We start from the raw sequence: 17,168 nt of genomic DNA on the forward strand, positions 1-17,168 counted from the left end.
TTCCATTTGGGGAGGGGGTCGGGGGGGTCAGAATGGATAATGCATGTGAGGCCATCAGCTGTGGTTCACTCGCAGTGCGGGGCCATCAGCTGTGGTTCACTCGCAGTGCGGGGCCATCAGCTGTGGTTCACTCGCAGTGCGGGGCCATCAGCTGTGGTTCACTCGCAGTGCAGGGCCATCAGCTGTGGTTCACTCGCAGTGCGGGGCCATCAGCTGTGGTTCACTCGCAGTGCGGGGCCATCAGCTGTGGTTCACTCGCAGTGCGGGGCCATCAGCTGTGGTTCACTCGCAGTGCGGGGCCATCAGCTGTGGTTCACTCGCAGTGCGGGGCCTTCAGCTGTGGTTCACTCGCAGTGCGGGGCCATCAGCTGTGGTTCACTCGCAGTGCGGGGCGGGTCAGCTGTGGTTCACTCGCAGTGCAGGGCCATCAGCTGTGGTTCACTCGCAGTGCGGGGCCATCAGCTGTGGTTCACTCGCAGTGCGGAGCCACCAGCTGTGGTTCACTCGCAGTGCGGGGCCATCAGCTGTGGTTCACTCGCAGTGCGGGGCCATCAGCTGTGGTTCACTCGCAGTGCGGGGCCATCAGCTGTGGTTCACTCGCAGTGCGGGGCCAGCAGCTGTGGTTCACTCGCAGTGCGGGGCGGGTCAGCTGTGGTTCACTCGCAGTGCGGGGCCATCAGCTGTGGTTCACTCGCAGTGCGGGGCCATCAGCTGTGGTTCACTCGCAGTGCGGGGTCATCAGCTGTGGTTCACTCGCAGTGCGGGTCCACCAGCTGTGGTTCACTCGCAGTGCGGGGCGGGTCAGCTGTGGTTCACTCGCAGTGCGGGGCCATCAGCTGTGGTTCACTCGCAGTGCGGGGCCATCAGCTGTGGTTCACTCGCAGTGCGGGGCGGGTCAGCTGTGGTTCACTCGCAGTGCGGGGCCATCAGCTGTGGTTCACTCGCAGTGCGGGGCGGGTCAGCTGTGGTTCACTCGCAGTGCGGGGCCATCAGCTGTGGTTCACTCGCAGTGCGGGTCCACCAGCTGTGGTTCACTCGCAGTGCGGGGCGGGTCAGCTGTGGTTCACTCGCAGTGCGGGGCCATCAGCTGTGGTTCACTCGCAGTGCGGGGCGGGTCAGCTGTGGTTCACTCGCAGTGCGGGGCCATCAGCTGTGGTTCACTCGCAGTGCGGGGCCACCAGCTGTGGTTCACTCGCAGTGCGGGGCGGGTCAGCTGTGGTTCACTCGCAGTGCGGGGCCACCAGCTGTGGTTCACTCGCAGTGCGGGGCCATCAGCTGTGGTTCACTCGCAGTGCGGGGCCATCAACTGTGGTTCACTCGCAGTGCGGGGCCATCAGCTGTGGTTCACTCGCAGTGCGGGGCCATCAGCTGTGGTTCATTCGCAGTGCGGGGCCATCAGCTGTGGTTCACTCGCAGTGCGGGGCAGGTCAGCTGTGGTTCACTCGCAGTGCGGGGCCACCAGCTGTGGTTCACTCGCAGTGCGGGGCCATCAGCTGTGGTTCACTCGCAGTGCGGGGCCATCAGCTGTGGTTCACTCGCAGTGCGGGGCCATCAGCTGTGGTTCACTCGCAGTGCGGGGCGGGTCAGCTGTGGTTCACTCGCAGTGCGGGGCCATCAGCTGTGGTTCACTCGCAGTGCGGGGCCATCAGCTGTGGTTCACTCGCAGTGCGGGGCCATCAGCTGTGGTTCACTCGCAGTGCGGGGCGGGTCAGCTGTGGTTCACTCGCAGTGCGGGGCCATCAGCTGTGGTTCACTCGCAGTGCGGGGCCATCAGCTGTGGTTCACTCGCAGTGCGGGTCCACCAGCTGTGGTTCACTCGCAGTGCGGGGCGGGTCAGCTGTGGTTCACTCGCAGTGCGGGGCCATCAGCTGTGGTTCACTCGCAGTGCGGGGCCATGAGCTGTGGTTCACTCGCAGTGCGGGGCGGGTCAGCTGTGGTTCACTCGCAGTGCGGGGCCATCAGCTGTGGTTCACTCGCAGTGCGGGGCGGGTCAGCTGTGGTTCACTCGCAGTGCGGGGCCATCAGCTGTGGTTCACTCGCAGTGCGGGGCCACCAGCTGTGGTTCACTCGCAGTGCGGGGCGGGTCAGCTGTGGTTCACTCGCAGTGCGGGGCCACCAGCTGTGGTTCACTCGCAGTGCGGGGCCATCAGCTGTGGTTCACTCGCAGTGCGGGGCCATCAACTGTGGTTCACTCGCAGTGCGGGGCCATCAGCTGTGGTTCACTCGCAGTGCGGGGCCATCAGCTGTGGTTCATTCGCAGTGCGGGGCCATCAGCTGTGGTTCACTCGCAGTGCGGGGCAGGTCAGCTGTGGTTCACTCGCAGTGCGGGGCCACCAGCTGTGGTTCACTCGCAGTGCGGGGCCATCAGCTGTGGTTCACTCGCAGTGCGGGGCCATCAGCTGTGGTTCACTCGCAGTGCGGGGCCATCAGCTGTGGTTCACTCGCAGTGCGGGGCGGGTCAGCTGTGGTTCACTCGCAGTGCGGGGCCATCAGCTGTGGTTCACTCGCAGTGCGGGGCCATCAGCTGTGGTTCACTCGCAGTGCGGGGCCATCAGCTGTGGTTCACTCGCAGTGCGGGGCGGGTCAGCTGTGGTTCACTCGCAGTGCGGGGCCATCAGCTGTGGTTCACTCGCAGTGCGGGGCCATCAGCTGTGGTTCACTCGCAGTGCGGGTCCACCAGCTGTGGTTCACTCGCAGTGCGGGGCGGGTCAGCTGTGGTTCACTCGCAGTGCGGGGCCATCAGCTGTGGTTCACTCGCAGTGCGGGGCCATGAGCTGTGGTTCACTCGCAGTGCGGGGCGGGTCAGCTGTCGTTCACTCGCAGTGCGGGGCCATCAGCTGTGGTTCACTCGCAGTGCGGGGCGGGTCAGCTGTGGTTCACTCGCAGTGCGGGGCCATCAGCTGTGGTTCACTCGCAGTGCGGGTCCACCAGCTGTGGTTCACTCGCAGTGCGGGGCGGGTCAGCTGTGGTTCACTCGCAGTGCGGGGCCATCAGCTGTGGTTCACTCGCAGTGCGGGGCCATCAGCTGTGGTTCACTCGCAGTGCGGGGCGGGTCAGCTGTGGTTCACTCGCAGTGCGGGGCCATCAGCTGTGGTTCACTCGCAGTGCGGGGCCACCAGCTGTGGTTCACTCGCAGTGCGGGGCGGGTCAGCTGTGGTTCACTCGCAGTGCGGGGCCACCAGCTGTGGTTCACTCGCAGTGCGGGGCCATCAGCTGTGGTTCACTCGCAGTGCGGGGCCATCAGCTGTGGTTCACTCGCAGTGCGGGGCGGGTCAGCTGTGGTTCACTCGCAGTGCGGGGCCACCAGCTGTGGTTCACTCGCAGTGCGGGGCCATCAGCTGTGGTTCACTCGCAGTGCGGGGCCATCAGCTGTGGTTCACTCGCAGTGCGGGGCCATCAGCTGTGGTTCACTCGCAGTGCGGGGCGGGTCAGCTGTGGTTCACTCGCAGTGCGGGGCCATCAGCTGTGGTTCACTCGCAGTGCGGGGCCATCAGCTGTGGTTCACTCGCAGTGCGGGGCCATCAGCTGTGGTTCACTCGCAGTGCGGGGCGGGTCAGCTGTGGTTCACTCGCAGTGCGGGGCCATCAGCTGTGGTTCACTCGTAGTGCGGGGCCATCAGCTGTGGTTCACTCGCAGTGCGGGGCGGGTCAGCTGTGGTTCACTTGCAGTGCGGGGCGGGTCAGGCCACTCTATTTGTTCTGGATGTCACTGGTAACTTTCTGTTGAACAGAACGTCCCTGGTGAGCTGTTGCCAAGACGTGAGGGCAGCGTGCTGGTGAGCGAGGTTGACTATGTGGACACCTGGAAGGTGAGTATCTTGGTGTCAGAGGTGAATACTTGACACGGGTCAGCTTCTCCTGTCCTCGTAGAATTATGTCATAAGAATAAAAGTTGAAAATACTCGCCAGGCAACATTGCTGAAGTGATAACCAGACTGAAAATGTCAGGTGAAATGGAGGGAGCGAGGGGATAAAAAGAACATTAACTTGCAATGAAAGTCACAAAGTCACACAGCTTGAAAACTGGCCCTTCAGCCCACCTGCCCATGCTGACCAAGTTGCACATCAAGTAGTTCAATTTTTATGCATTTGGCCCATATCCCTTTCAACCTTTCCTATCCTTGTACCTGTCCAAATGTCTTTTAAATGCTTTATTGATACGTGCCTCAGCCACAACCACTGGCAGCTTGATCTACATGCCCACCACATAAACCTTTCGCTTCAGTATTTGATTTTCCAAAATTATGAAAAGAGATGGTGGCTCGAAGCATGGATTGTCCCTTCAGTCCCTAACATTCCACTCTTTCCCCAATTACCCATGTGCTCTTAATATATTTAAAAAATACTCGGGATTTACATTAATCCTGCCTGCCAGGCTTTACCCTGCATTTCTATATTAAATACCTGCTGACACATTCAGCTGTCCAAATTACTTTTAAATATAGTTATTGTACCTGCCTCAACTACTTCTCCTGGCAGATAGATATAAGGATCTAATCAAGGATTAGCTGCACCCCGGCCACTTCCACTCCCCCCCCCCCCCCCCCTCCCATCACGCAAGAGGCACAGAAGTGTAGAGACGCACACCTCCAGATTCAGGGACAGTTTCTTCCCAGCTGTTATCAGGCAACTGAATCATCCTTCCAACAACTTTTGAGCAGTCCTGAGCTTCTATCTGCCTCATTGGAGACCCTCAGACGATCTTTGATCGGACTTTACTGGACTTTATCTTGCACTAAACGTTATTCTCTTTATCAGGTATCTGTACATCATGGATGGTTTGATTGTAATCATGCATTGTCTTTCCGCTGATTTGTTAGCACGCAACAAACACTTATCAAGGTACCTCGGTACACGTGACAATAAACTAAACTATTTAAGAGACTTTTAGATAGGCACATGGATACGCAAGGAATGAAGGGTTATGAATTATGTGTAGGCAGATAAGATTTGGTGTAGCATCATGTTCAGCACAGGCATTGTGAGCCGAGGGGGCTGGTCTTGTACTGGTCTGTTCGATGTTTGATGTTCTGTTCGCCACTTCAATAAACTCAATCAAATCTGTGAGATACAATGTCTCATGCACAAAGCCATGGTGTATCCATAATTAGGTATATACTGTCACACACAATCCTGCCCAGATGCTTTCCCACCACTGCTGTTAGTTACACTGGCCCATTTCGTTTTTAGTTTCGAGATACAGCGCGGAAACAGGCCCTTCGGCCCACCGAGTCCGCGCCGCCCAGCGATCCCCGCACATTAACACTATCCTACACACACTAGGGACAATTTTTACATTTACCAAGCCAATTAACCTACATATCTGTACGTCTTTGGAGTGTGGAAGGAAACCGAAGATCTCAGAGAAAACCCACGCAAGGCACGGGGAGAACGTACAAACTCCGTACAGACGGGATGGAACCCGGGTCTGCGGTGCTGCATTCGCTGTATTTGCTGTAAGGCAGCAACTCTACCGCTACGCCCATTGTTGTGGCTTGTCCTTGCAGCCTTTTTAAAATAAAGGCATTAGCTACCTTCAGTATAAGAAAATAACTGCAGATGCTGGTACAAATCGATTTATTCACAAAATGCTGGAGTAACTCAGCAGGTCAGGCAGCATCTCGGGAGAGAAGGAATGGGTGACGTTTCGGGTCGAGACCCTTCAGAAGGGTCTCAACCCGAAACGTCACCCATTCCTTAAGCTACCTTCAGTCCTCTGGAACCTCACCCATGCCTAAAGGCAGTGTAAATATCTCTGCCAGGGCAATTTCTACCCAGCTCCCTTCAATGTCTTTGGATACACCTGAACAGGCCCCGGAGATCTATCCACTTTAACATGCCTTAAGATCTATCCACCTTAACATGCCTTAAGATCTATCCACTTTAACATGCCTTAAGATCTATCCACCTTAACATGCCTTAAGATCTATCCACTTTAACATGCCTTAAGATCTATCCACCTTAACATGCCTTAAGATCTATCCACCTTAACATGCCTTAAGATCTATCCACCTTAACATGCCTTAAAATCTATCCACTTTAACATGCCTTAAGCACCTCCCCTTTTATAATGTGGTTATGTTTTAATGCACCGCTATTAATTTTCCTTAATTCCTTTGCCTCATGACTTTCTCCGCAGTAAATGCAGGTGGGAAGAAGTCATTTAATTCCTTGCCCATCTCTTGTGACTCCACACACAGCTGACCACATTTATCCTAAAATATACCTATTCTCTCCCAAGTTATCCTTTTGATCTTAATATACTTGGAGAATACCTTAGGATCTTCCTTTACCATATCTTATTGGCAGAGAAGATTACGGACAATCCAAAGAGATTTTATATGTATATTCAGAGTATCGATGGAGAGAATAAGGCTCCAACGTGAACATCTATCTGTGGAGCTGCAGGGTATAGTCCTCAGTGAATATTTCTCCTGTGTTTTTACCACGAAAGCAGACATGAAGACTAGGGTAAGGTAATGGGGGATAGTCCACATTGCAGTAGAGGTGGTGCTGGACGTAAAACGTATGAAGGTGGATAAATCTCCAGGACCTGGACAGGTAGAACCAAGATAATTGGAGAAACTGGAGATAAACTGCAGGCAGATGGAGAAACAAAAGACAGCATCTGCTGGAATCTTGAGCAAAAGCAACGTGAAAAAAATCAACAGGCCTGACATCATCACAGGCCTGACATCATCACAGGCCTGACATCATGGCAGGCCTGACATCATCACAGGCCTGACATCATCGCAGGCCTGACATCATCGCAGGCCTGACATCATCGCAGGCCTGACATCATCGCAGGCCTGACATCATCGCAGGCCTAGTATCATCTGTGGAGGGATATGGCCAGACCATGTTTCGTGTCAGTACCCTTCTTCAGACGCAACATTTTACTTCCTCCTCCAATCTTTTCAATGACATTCAGTGTTCGCGATGTGGGCTCCTCTCCATTGATGAGACTAAGCATAGACCAAGGTAACACTTTCACTGAACACATGCTGTGAGCCAGGGCTCGCTGGAGCACTTGGTTGCTGACCAATTGAAATCCCATCCCTTTCCCAGACTGATCTGCCTGTCCTTGGCCACCTGCACTGTCGGAGTGAGACCATGCAAACTGGAAGGCCTCTCCCAACAAAGACCTCCAAAACAGATGGGAATAGAACCCGTGACAGGTTCTTCTCACAGTCACATACTGCTTTTCTTGAGAATGAAAATGCTGCCAGGCCTATCTATCTGTAGGGTAGAGTAGGTACTTGCTGTGTAGTTGCGTTAACTAATCACTCCCTGTTCTATTGCAATCAGCATCCATTCACTGTTGCTTGATAATTCTATGCATTTGCTTCAGTCCGTCATGAAATGTTTTATCTTTTGCTGAGCAGGCGATGGAAGCCTTGGTGGATGACGGGTTGGTGAAGTCTATTGGCGTTTCAAACTTTAACATTTCTCAGCTGCAGAGACTCCTATCAAAAGCCCGGATATTTCCTGCTGTGAATCAGGTATTGATCACTGCCATCACCCTGTGATTGAATGCACAAGCCCAATATTGATCAGCAAGTCCATGTCTGTGTTGTCTCTGCCTTGTGCACAGATGGACATAATTGTGGCATCATATCGTCAGTACAGTAGACTGCACGCTATTGGTACCAAGTCCATTAAGCACGGCTCGCAATTTCCATCCTGCAACTTCTTGCGTTTATTTCTGCATTCATTTTTTTGTTTTTTAATTAGTCATTTTTAGGATATGATCATCGCTGGCAAGGCCAGAATTTATTGTCCTCGATTGTTGTCCCTTGAAAAGGATGGATGGTTCTATCTTTGCAGTGAGCGTAGTGAAGCTACTGTCAATGAACTGATGGAGCGAGAGTTCATGGTGATGGTGGAAACATTTCTATAATTGCTATACATTTTTAGATTTTTTAGTTTTTAATTTTAGTGATACAGTGCGGAGTCCTTACCGGAGGACTACCGAGTCCGCACCGACCAGCGATCCCCGCACATTATCACTTTCCTACACATACTAGGGACAATTTACACTTACACCAAGCCAATTAACCTACAAAACTATTCCAGCCAAGAGTGTGTCATAGAGTCACAGAGTGACACAGCGCGAAAACAGGCCCTTCGGCCCAATTTGCCCACATTGGCGAACAATGTCCCAGCTACACTAGTCCCACCTGCCAGCATTTGGTCCATATCCCTCCAAACCTGTCCAACTACTTCTTAAACGTTGGGATAGTCACTTCCTCAACTATCTCCTCTGGCAGCTTGTTCCATACATCCACCGCGCTTTGTGTGAAAAAGTTACCCCACAGATTCCTATTAAATCTTTTCCCCTTAAACCTATGTCCTCTGGTCCTTGATTCACCTACTCTGGGCAAGAGACTGTGCATCTATCTACCTGATGTATTCCTCTAATGATCTTATACACCTCTATGAGATCACCCCTCATCCTCCTGCACTCCAAGGAATAGATACCCAGCCTCCTCAACCTCTGCCTACAGGTCTGCCCTCTAGTCCTGGCAACATCCTCGTAAAACCTCTCTGTAGCCTTTCCAGCTTATCATATCATCATATCATATATATACAGCGCGGAAACAGGCCTTTTCGGCCCACCAAGTCCGCGCCGCCCAGCGATCCCCGCACATTAACACTATCCTACACCCACTAGGGACAATTTTTTACATTTACCCAGTCAATTAACCTACATACCTGTACGTCTTTGGAGTGTGGGAGGAAACCGAAGATCTCGGAGAAAACCCACGCAGGTCACAGGGAGAACGTACAAACTCCTTACAGTGCAGCACCCGTAGTCAGGATCGAACCTGAGTCTTGACAACATCTTTCCTATAACACGGTGCCCAGAACTGAACACAATACAGTACTCTAAATGCGACCTCACCAACACCTTATACAACTGCAACATAAGTTCTCAACTTCTATACTCAATACTCTGGCTGATGAAGGCCAGAAAGCCAAAAGCCTTTTTGACCACCCGATCTACCTGTGACTCCACCTTCAGGGAGCCATGCACCTGTACTCATAGGTCCCTCTGGTCTACAACACTCCCCAGAGCCCTGCCATTCACTGTGTAAGTCTTGCCCATGTTAGACTTCCCAAAATGCAACACTTCACATTTTTCTGCACTAAACTCCATCAACCATTCCTCAGCCCACCTGGCCAATTGATCCAGATCCTGCTGTAATCTTTCACAACCATCTTCATTATCTGCAAAACCACACACTTTAGTATAATCTGCAAATTTGCTAATCTTGCCCTGTGTGTTCTCATCCAAATCATTGATGTAGATGACAAACAGTAACTGGAGTGTGCAGAGAGTCATATAGTAAGGAAATAGACCCTTAGACCCAACTCATCCGTGACTGACGCCCAAGATACCCCAACAAGCTCGTCCCACTTGACCTTATTGGCAAAACTCATAACCGAGGGATCTTGGGGTCCAAGTCTATAGCTTCCTGGAAGTGGTAACAAAAGTACCATTAAAACACTTCCACCCTGAGAAAAATGTTCCCTGAGAAAAACGTTCTGATTGTCTACCCTATCTATACATCTCATCAGTGTCAAAGACTTAAGGGCATAGCTTTAAGGTGACAGAGGCAAAATTTAAAGAGATTGTGCGGGTAGACTGATGGGACTGAAGGCTGATAAATCCCCAGGGCCTGATGGTCTGCATCCCAGGGTACTTAAGGAAGTGGCTCTAGAAATTGTGGACGCATTGGTGATCATTTTCCAATGTTCTATAGATTCAGGATCAGTTCTGTGGATTGGAGGGTAGCTAATGTTATCCCAATTTTTTAGGAAAGGAGGGAGAGAGATAACGGGAAATTATAGACCAGTTTGTCTGTCATCAGTGGTGGGGAAGGTGCTGGAGTCTGACAGAAACCTGGCAACAACCTCTGGATTACCTCTCACTCAACCTCACTACACCCAACGGATACTCCTACATCAATAAACCACGCTCGGAAGGCCGAGGTGGTGGGATTGCCGTAATTCACCGACAGGACTTCAAGATCAACCTCATCTCCATCTCATCTGCTCCGTCATTTGAACACCTGGCTTTCAAACTCTCTGGCCACACAAAATTAGTCATGGCAGTTGTCTACCGCCCTCCCAAACCACACCCATCATTCCTTTCTGACTTCTCTGACTTTCTGACCCAGTTCTGTTCTCTCTCCCCCTCAATCCTCCTCCTCGGTGATTTCAACATCCACATGGACTCCACTGACTCCACAATAACCGCTGACTTCACTGAAATACTCAACTGCTTTAACCTCACTCAACACGTCAATTTTCCCACCCATAACCGTGGGCACATTCTGGACCTTGTCTGCTCCACTGGACTAAATCTACATCACCTCTCTGGCTCCGACCCCACCCTCTCTGATCACTTAGCCATCACCATGTCTGTCAACATTCCCACCCCAGCTCCAAAGCAAAAACGCAAAATAAACTTCCGCAAGCTGAACTCTGTTTCACCTACCTCGCTCTCATCCTCCCTCTCTGAAATAATGTCCGCCTCTCCCTTCGTTGACCTCCACAGCCCCTCTGACCTCACTGACTACTACAACCACACTCTCTCCTCCTGCCTCGACCAACTTGCACCTATAAAAACCAAAACAGTTTCCTTCACCCACTCTGCTCCCTGGTTTACCCCTGAACTCCGCGTGATGAAAACTCATGCCCGCCAACTTGAAAGACTCCGCAACAAAACAGGTCTCACAATTCACTCCCAAGCCTACAAAGACCACATACAGCACTATAAAGATGCCCTCTCCCGCGCCCACTCCACCTACTACTCTCAAATAATTCACTCTGGCTCCGGAAACCCAAAAACACTCTTCTCTACAATAAACAAACTCCTCAGCCCCCTGGACACCATCTCCCAATCATTCACAGTTGACAAATGCACCACTTTCCTTTCATTCTTCCAAAGCAAAATAGACAACATCTACAGCACCTTAACCACCAACGCACCTGCTCCCACTCAAACCACCTGCCCCCCCTTATCCTGTCAGCCCCTGCCTCAGTTCTCCCCAATCTCCACCACCGACCTCTCTGACCTCTTCACAGGAATAAAAACTGCCACCTGCTCTCTGGACCCCATCCCCTCCAGTTTGTCAAGGCCTGCCTTCCTGCTCTCTCTCCACTTATCACTGCAACAATAAACTCCTCCCTGTCCACTGGCATCGTCCCGCCATCCCTCAAAATCGCTGCTGTCACCCCCATTCTGAAAAAACCTGGTCTAAACCCTGACACCCCAAACAACTTCAGACCAATCTCCAACCTACCCCTTCTGTCCAAAGTTTTGGAACGTGCTGTAGCTTCCCAACTCAAATACCACCTCTCTACCAATAACCTGTATGAAACTTTCCAATCCGGATTCCGCTCAAACCACTGTACTGAAACTGCGCTCCTCAAAATCACAAACGACATTCTCCTCTCCTCCGACGCTGGCAACCTCAACATCCTCATCCTACTTGACCTCAGCGCCGCCTTTGACACCATAAATCACTCCATTCTCCTCACCCGACTTGAAACCTCCCTTAACATCACTGGCACAGCCCTATCCTGGTTCAAATCTTACCTCTCTGACAGACACCAGTTCATCTCCATTAACAACTGTAAATCCCCCACCGCTCCCCTCCCCCAAGGTGTCCCCCAAGGCTCAGTCCTTGGCCCCCTCCTTTTCATCCTCTACCTGTTCCCCCTTGGTCAATTAATCCGCCGTCATGGTCTCAACTTCCACTGCTTCGCCGATGATATCCAGCTCCTCATCTCCACCAAGTCAATCTCCTCCACCACACACTCTACACTGACAAACTGCATTACTGAAATAAAATCTTGGCTTCAATCAAACTTCCTCAAACTCAATTGCAACAAATCTGAAATCATCATCATTGGTCCAAAAATGCTCACCAAATCCACCCAAAACTTCATCCTCAACATTGATGGTCTCCCAGTATCCACCTCACCTCACATCCGGAATCTTGGAATCATCCTTGATCAAACCCTCTCCTTCGACAAACACATCAAACACATCACAAAGACAGCCTTCTTCCACCTCAAAAACATTGCCCGTCTCCGTCCATCCCTCTCCTCCACAGCTGCAGAAACCCTCATCCACGCCTTCATCACCTCCCGTCTGGACTACTGCAACAGCCTCCTCTATGGCGCACCCTCAAAAATCATCAATAAACTTCAATACATTCAAAACTCCGCTGCCCGTCTACTCACACACACCTCGATCCGTGACCATATCACCCCCGTCCTTTATAAACTCCACTGGCTCCCCATCCCCCAGAGAATCCAGTACAAAATCCTCCTCATAACCTACAAAGCCCTCCATAACCTGGCCCCATCCTACCTGACCGACCTCCTCCACAGGCACACTCCCACCTGCACCCTCCGCTCTGCCGCTGCCAATCTCCTATCCCCCCACATCCGGACTAAACTCAGATCCTGGGGGGACAGGGCTTTCTCCATCGCTGCTCCCACCCTATGGAACGCACTACCCCAAACCATTAGAGACTCCCCCACACTCACCACATTCAAAACATCGCTGAAGTCTCACCTGTTCAGTACTGCCTTCAACCACTGAAGGTCACCTCACCTTCTGTCTCCTTTCTCTGTTCATTTATTTATTTACTTATTTATCTATTTATTCATTTCCCCTATGTTCTCAAAATCTCTGTAAAGCATCTTTGAGTATATGAAAAGCGCTATATAAATAAAATGTATTATTATTATTATTATTAATTATAAAAGAAGAAATTGCGGAACATTTGGATAGCAGTAACAGGATCGTTCCGAGTCAGCATGGATTTACGAAGGGGAAATCATGCTTGACTAATCTTCTGGCATTTTTTAAGGGTGTAACTAGGAAAATGGACAAGGGAGTGCCAGTGGATGTGGTGTACCTGGACTTTCAGAAAGCCTTTGATAAGGTCCCACATAGGAAATTAGTGGGCAAAATCAGAGCACATGGTATTGGGGGTAGGGTACTGACATGGATAGAAAATTGGTTGGCAGACAGGAAACAAAGAGTAGAGATTAATGGGTCTCTTTCAGAATGGCAGGCAGTGACGAGTGGGGTACCGCAAGGCTCGGTGCTGGGACCGCAGCTATTTACAATATACATTAATGACTTAGATGAAGGGATTAAAAGTAACATTAGCAAATTTGCTGATGACACAAAGCTGGGTGGCAGTGTGAACTGTGAGGAAGATGCTATGAGGTTGCAGGGTGACTTGGACAGGTTGTGTGAGTGGGCGGATGCATGGCAGATGCAGTTTAATGTGGATAAATGTGAGGTTACCACTTGGTGGTAAGAACAGGAAGGCAGATTATTGTCTGATTGGTGTCAAGTTAGGAAAAGGGGATGTACAAAGAGATCTGGGTGTCCTAGTGCATCAGTCACTGAAAGTAAGCATGCAGGTACAGCAGGCAGTGAAGAAAGCTAATGGTATGTTGGCCTTCATGACAAGAGGAGTTGAGTATAGAACCAAAGAGGTCCTTCTGCAGTTGTACAGGGCCCTAGTGAGACCAAACCTGGAGTACTGTATGCAATTTTGGTCTCCAAATTTGAGGAAGGACATTCTTGCTATTGAGGGAGTGCAGCGTAGGTTCACTAGGTTAATTCCTGTCGTATGTTGAAAGACTGGAGCGACTAGGCTTGTATACGCTGGAATTTAGAAGGATGAGAGGGGATCTTATTGAAACATACAAGATTATTAAGGGATTGGACATGCTAGAGGCAGGAAACATGTTCCCGATGTTGGGGGAGTCCAGAACCAGGGGCCACAGTTTAAGAATAAGGGAGATGAGGAAAACTTTAGAACGGAGATGAGGAAAAACTTTTTCACTGAGAGAGTTGTAAATCTGTGGAATTCTCAGCCTCAGAAGGCAGTGGAGGCCAATTCTCTGGATGCTTTCAAGAGAGAGTTAGATAGAGTTCTTAATGATAGCTGAGTCAGGGGGTATGGGGAGATGGGGGGAGGCCAGGAACGGGGTACTGATTGTGAATGATCAGCCATGATCACATTGAATGGCGGTGCTGGCTCGAAGGGCCGATTGGCCTACTCCTGCACCTATTGTCTATTGTCTAAATGTGGACGCAGATACAATAGTGGCATTTAAGATGCTTTTAAACAGGCCTATGGATTTGCAGGGAATGGAGGATATAGATCATATGTAGTCATAGGAGATTAGTTTAACGTGGCACTAAGATCATCACGGATATTTTGGACCAAGTTTCTATTTGGACCCAGAGTAGGGGAATGGAGGACCAGTGGACAGAGGTTCAAGGTGAAGGGGAAAAGATTTAATAGGAATCTGAGTGATAACTTTTTCACACAAAAGCTGGTGGGTGTATAGAACAAGCTGCCAGTTGAGGCTGGGACTATCCCAACATTTAAGAAATAGTTGGACAGGTACATGGATAGGACAGGTTTGGAGGGTTATGGACCAAGCGCAGGCAGGTGGGACTAGTGTAGCTGGGGCATGTTGGCCAGTGTGGGCAAGTTGGGCAGAAGGGCCTGTTTCCACACTGTATCACTCTATGACTCTATGACTCGTAAGGAGACTTGTATGTCTGAAGAAGGGTCTCGACCCGAAACGTCGCCCATTCCTTCTCTCCTGAGATGCTGCCTGACCCGCTGAGTTACTCCAGCATTTTGTGATACCTGACTCTATGACTCTATGTTCTAAGTCCCATATCCCTCTAAACCTTTTCTATCCATGTGTACCTGTCCAAATTTCTTTTACATTTTGTTATTGTAGATACTTCAACAACTTCCTTTGGCTTGCTCCATATACTCTGCAATTACTCTCTGTGTGAAAATGTTCCCATCAGGATCCTTTTAAATCTTTCCCCTCTCACCTTAAACTTATGCCCTCTAGTTTTGATGCCTTGTAAAAGACTGCATTCACCTCTGTTTCCTATCCTCCAAAAAGTAAAGTCTTAGCCTGCCCAACTCTCCTTTTGACACAGTTGCTCAAGTCGAGCAACATCCTTGTAAATCTTTTCTATACTCTTTCTTACAGCTTAAACGGCATCTTTCCTGACCTGCATGTAATAACTGCCCCACAGTGACAGAGTTTATGCCCAGGCACACAGCTAATGCTTGGTGATTCACCTCTGCTTGAGAAATTACAGATGGGAGTAAATCAAGCAATTTGATTTAGACTCAAGTACAGGAATAGGAGATAAAGGGAGAACTACAATCTTAGAATAAAGGGGAGGCCATTTAAAACTGAGGTGAGAAGCAACTTTTTCACCCAGAGAGTTGTGAATTTGTGGAATTATCTGCCACAGAGGGCAGTGGAGGCCAAATCACTGGATGGATTTAAGAGAGAGTTAGATAGAACTCTAGGGGCTAGTGGAATCAAGGGATATGGGGAGAAGGCAGGCACGGGTTATTGATTGTGGACGATCAGCCATGATCACAATGAATGGCGGTGTTGGCTCGAAGGGCCGAATGGCCTCCTCATGCACCTATTTTCTATGTTTCTATGTTTCTACAACGCAAGTAAGGAGGAGGAGGTGTGGAGGAAGGAACTGCAGATGCTGGTTTACACTGAAGATAGCCACAAAATGCTGGTGTAACTCAGCGGGACAGGCAGCATCTCTGGAGAAAAGGAATAGGTGACGTTTTGGGTCGAGACCATTCTTCAGACCTCAACCCGCTGAAGAAGGGTCTCGACCTGAAACGCCACCTACTCCAGAGATGCTGCCTGAGCTGCTGAGTTACTCCAGCTTTTTGAGTCTATCTAAGGAGGAGGAGAACTGATTATGAGCAAGGCCAGCTGTCCCATGGCTTATTTAATGGCTTCCTTCCTTCCTTCCTTCCTAATTGCAGGTGGAACTTCACCCATACCTGACACAACCCGAGCTGGTGGAATTCTGCACGTCAAGAAACATTGCGTTGACAGCATACAGCCCGCTTGGATCTCCCGGCCGCAGTCTGGCCTTGTGAGTGCAATGTGGCAGTGAGAGCCTTACTTCTTGCATTGTCCTTTCACAATTCCAAACAGGTTGAACACCAAATTCCCAGCAACTGATGGTCTGCCCACCATTATAACACTGACAAAATCACCAGAGCTCAGTTGAAGTTCCATGAGCGGCCACAGGTGGCGTTGCGAGTGGCGAGCGCTCTTTCCTGTCGTGTCCGTCTGGTGAATGAACCAACGATGCTCTCCATCTTCCCTCCTGTTTCACAAAGACTCTTCTTCACCCAGAGAGTTGTGAAGCTGTGGAATTCTCGGCCTCTGAAGGCAGTGGAAGCCGATTATCTGGATGCTTTCAAGAGAAAGTTGGATAGAGCTCTTAATGATAGCGGAGTCAAGGGATATGGGGAGAAGGCAGGAACGGGGTACTGATTGAGAATGATCAGCCATGATCACAGTGAATGGCGGTGTTGGCTCCAAGGGCCGAATGGCCTCCTTCTGCACTGATCGTCTACTGTCTCCCCAGCCCTCTCTGAGTCCCGGCCTCCGACCCCACTCCCGACTCGCATGGTGCACCAGCGAGCTCATCTTCAACACTAGGCGCTGGTCTGCACCAGCAAGCCCTTCTTCACCCACCAAAAGCACACAAAGTGCTGAGTAATTCAGCGGCTCAGGATCTCTGGAGAACAGGGACAGATGACATCAGGACCCTTCCTCACACTGATTCATCGGCTGAGTTACTCCAGCACTTTGTGCCGTTTCATTTTAAACCGAGGCGTCGGTGCCACTGGTCTGCACCACGGCGTAGTCTTCATTGTCCCCCCCCCCCCCCCCCGGCAGAACACGCTCAGCCACCGCGGGCTCCCTCCCCTCTCACCTGCTGTCACTTCCAAAGTGGAATATGTCGGCAACTCAAGGGCAGGAGGAGGGGGGGGTGAGGGGGAGAGGATGTGCAGGCACCTACCGAAGAACGCTGTCCCCAGGGGCTGCAACATGAGCCTCAACAACAGCCGTGGGAACCGGTGGAGATGGGCTCACTGATGCACCTTGTGAGTTGGGAGTGGGGTCTGAGTGGGGTGAGTCGGGAGTGTGGCCGGGGAGACCGGGGGTGGGGCCGGGGAGACCGGGGGTGGGGCCGGGGAGACCGGGGGTGGGGCCGGGGAGACCGGGGGTGGGGCCGGGGAGACCGGGGGTGGGGCC

At 51.0% G+C, this 17,168-nt stretch overlaps 1 protein-coding gene across 2 annotated transcripts in view; it reads left to right on the forward strand.

Annotated features, from left to right (window-relative positions):
• LOC144594876 (1,5-anhydro-D-fructose reductase) overlaps positions 1-17,168 on the forward strand; it is a 44,736-nt gene that overhangs the window by 20,689 nt on the left and 6,879 nt on the right. For both annotated transcript variants that reach the window (XM_078401796.1, XM_078401797.1), the window contains 3 exons: positions 3,731-3,808; positions 7,385-7,501; positions 15,881-15,993. In XM_078401796.1, the coding sequence (XP_078257922.1) occupies positions 3,731-3,808; positions 7,385-7,501; positions 15,881-15,993 (308 nt within the window). The remainder of the gene's footprint in view (positions 1-3,730; positions 3,809-7,384; positions 7,502-15,880; positions 15,994-17,168) is intronic.

The sequence above is a fragment of the Rhinoraja longicauda genome, chromosome 6 (genome assembly GCF_053455715.1).
Source record: "Rhinoraja longicauda isolate Sanriku21f chromosome 6, sRhiLon1.1, whole genome shotgun sequence".
NCBI classification, from domain to species: Eukaryota; Metazoa; Chordata; class Chondrichthyes; order Rajiformes; family Arhynchobatidae; genus Rhinoraja; species Rhinoraja longicauda.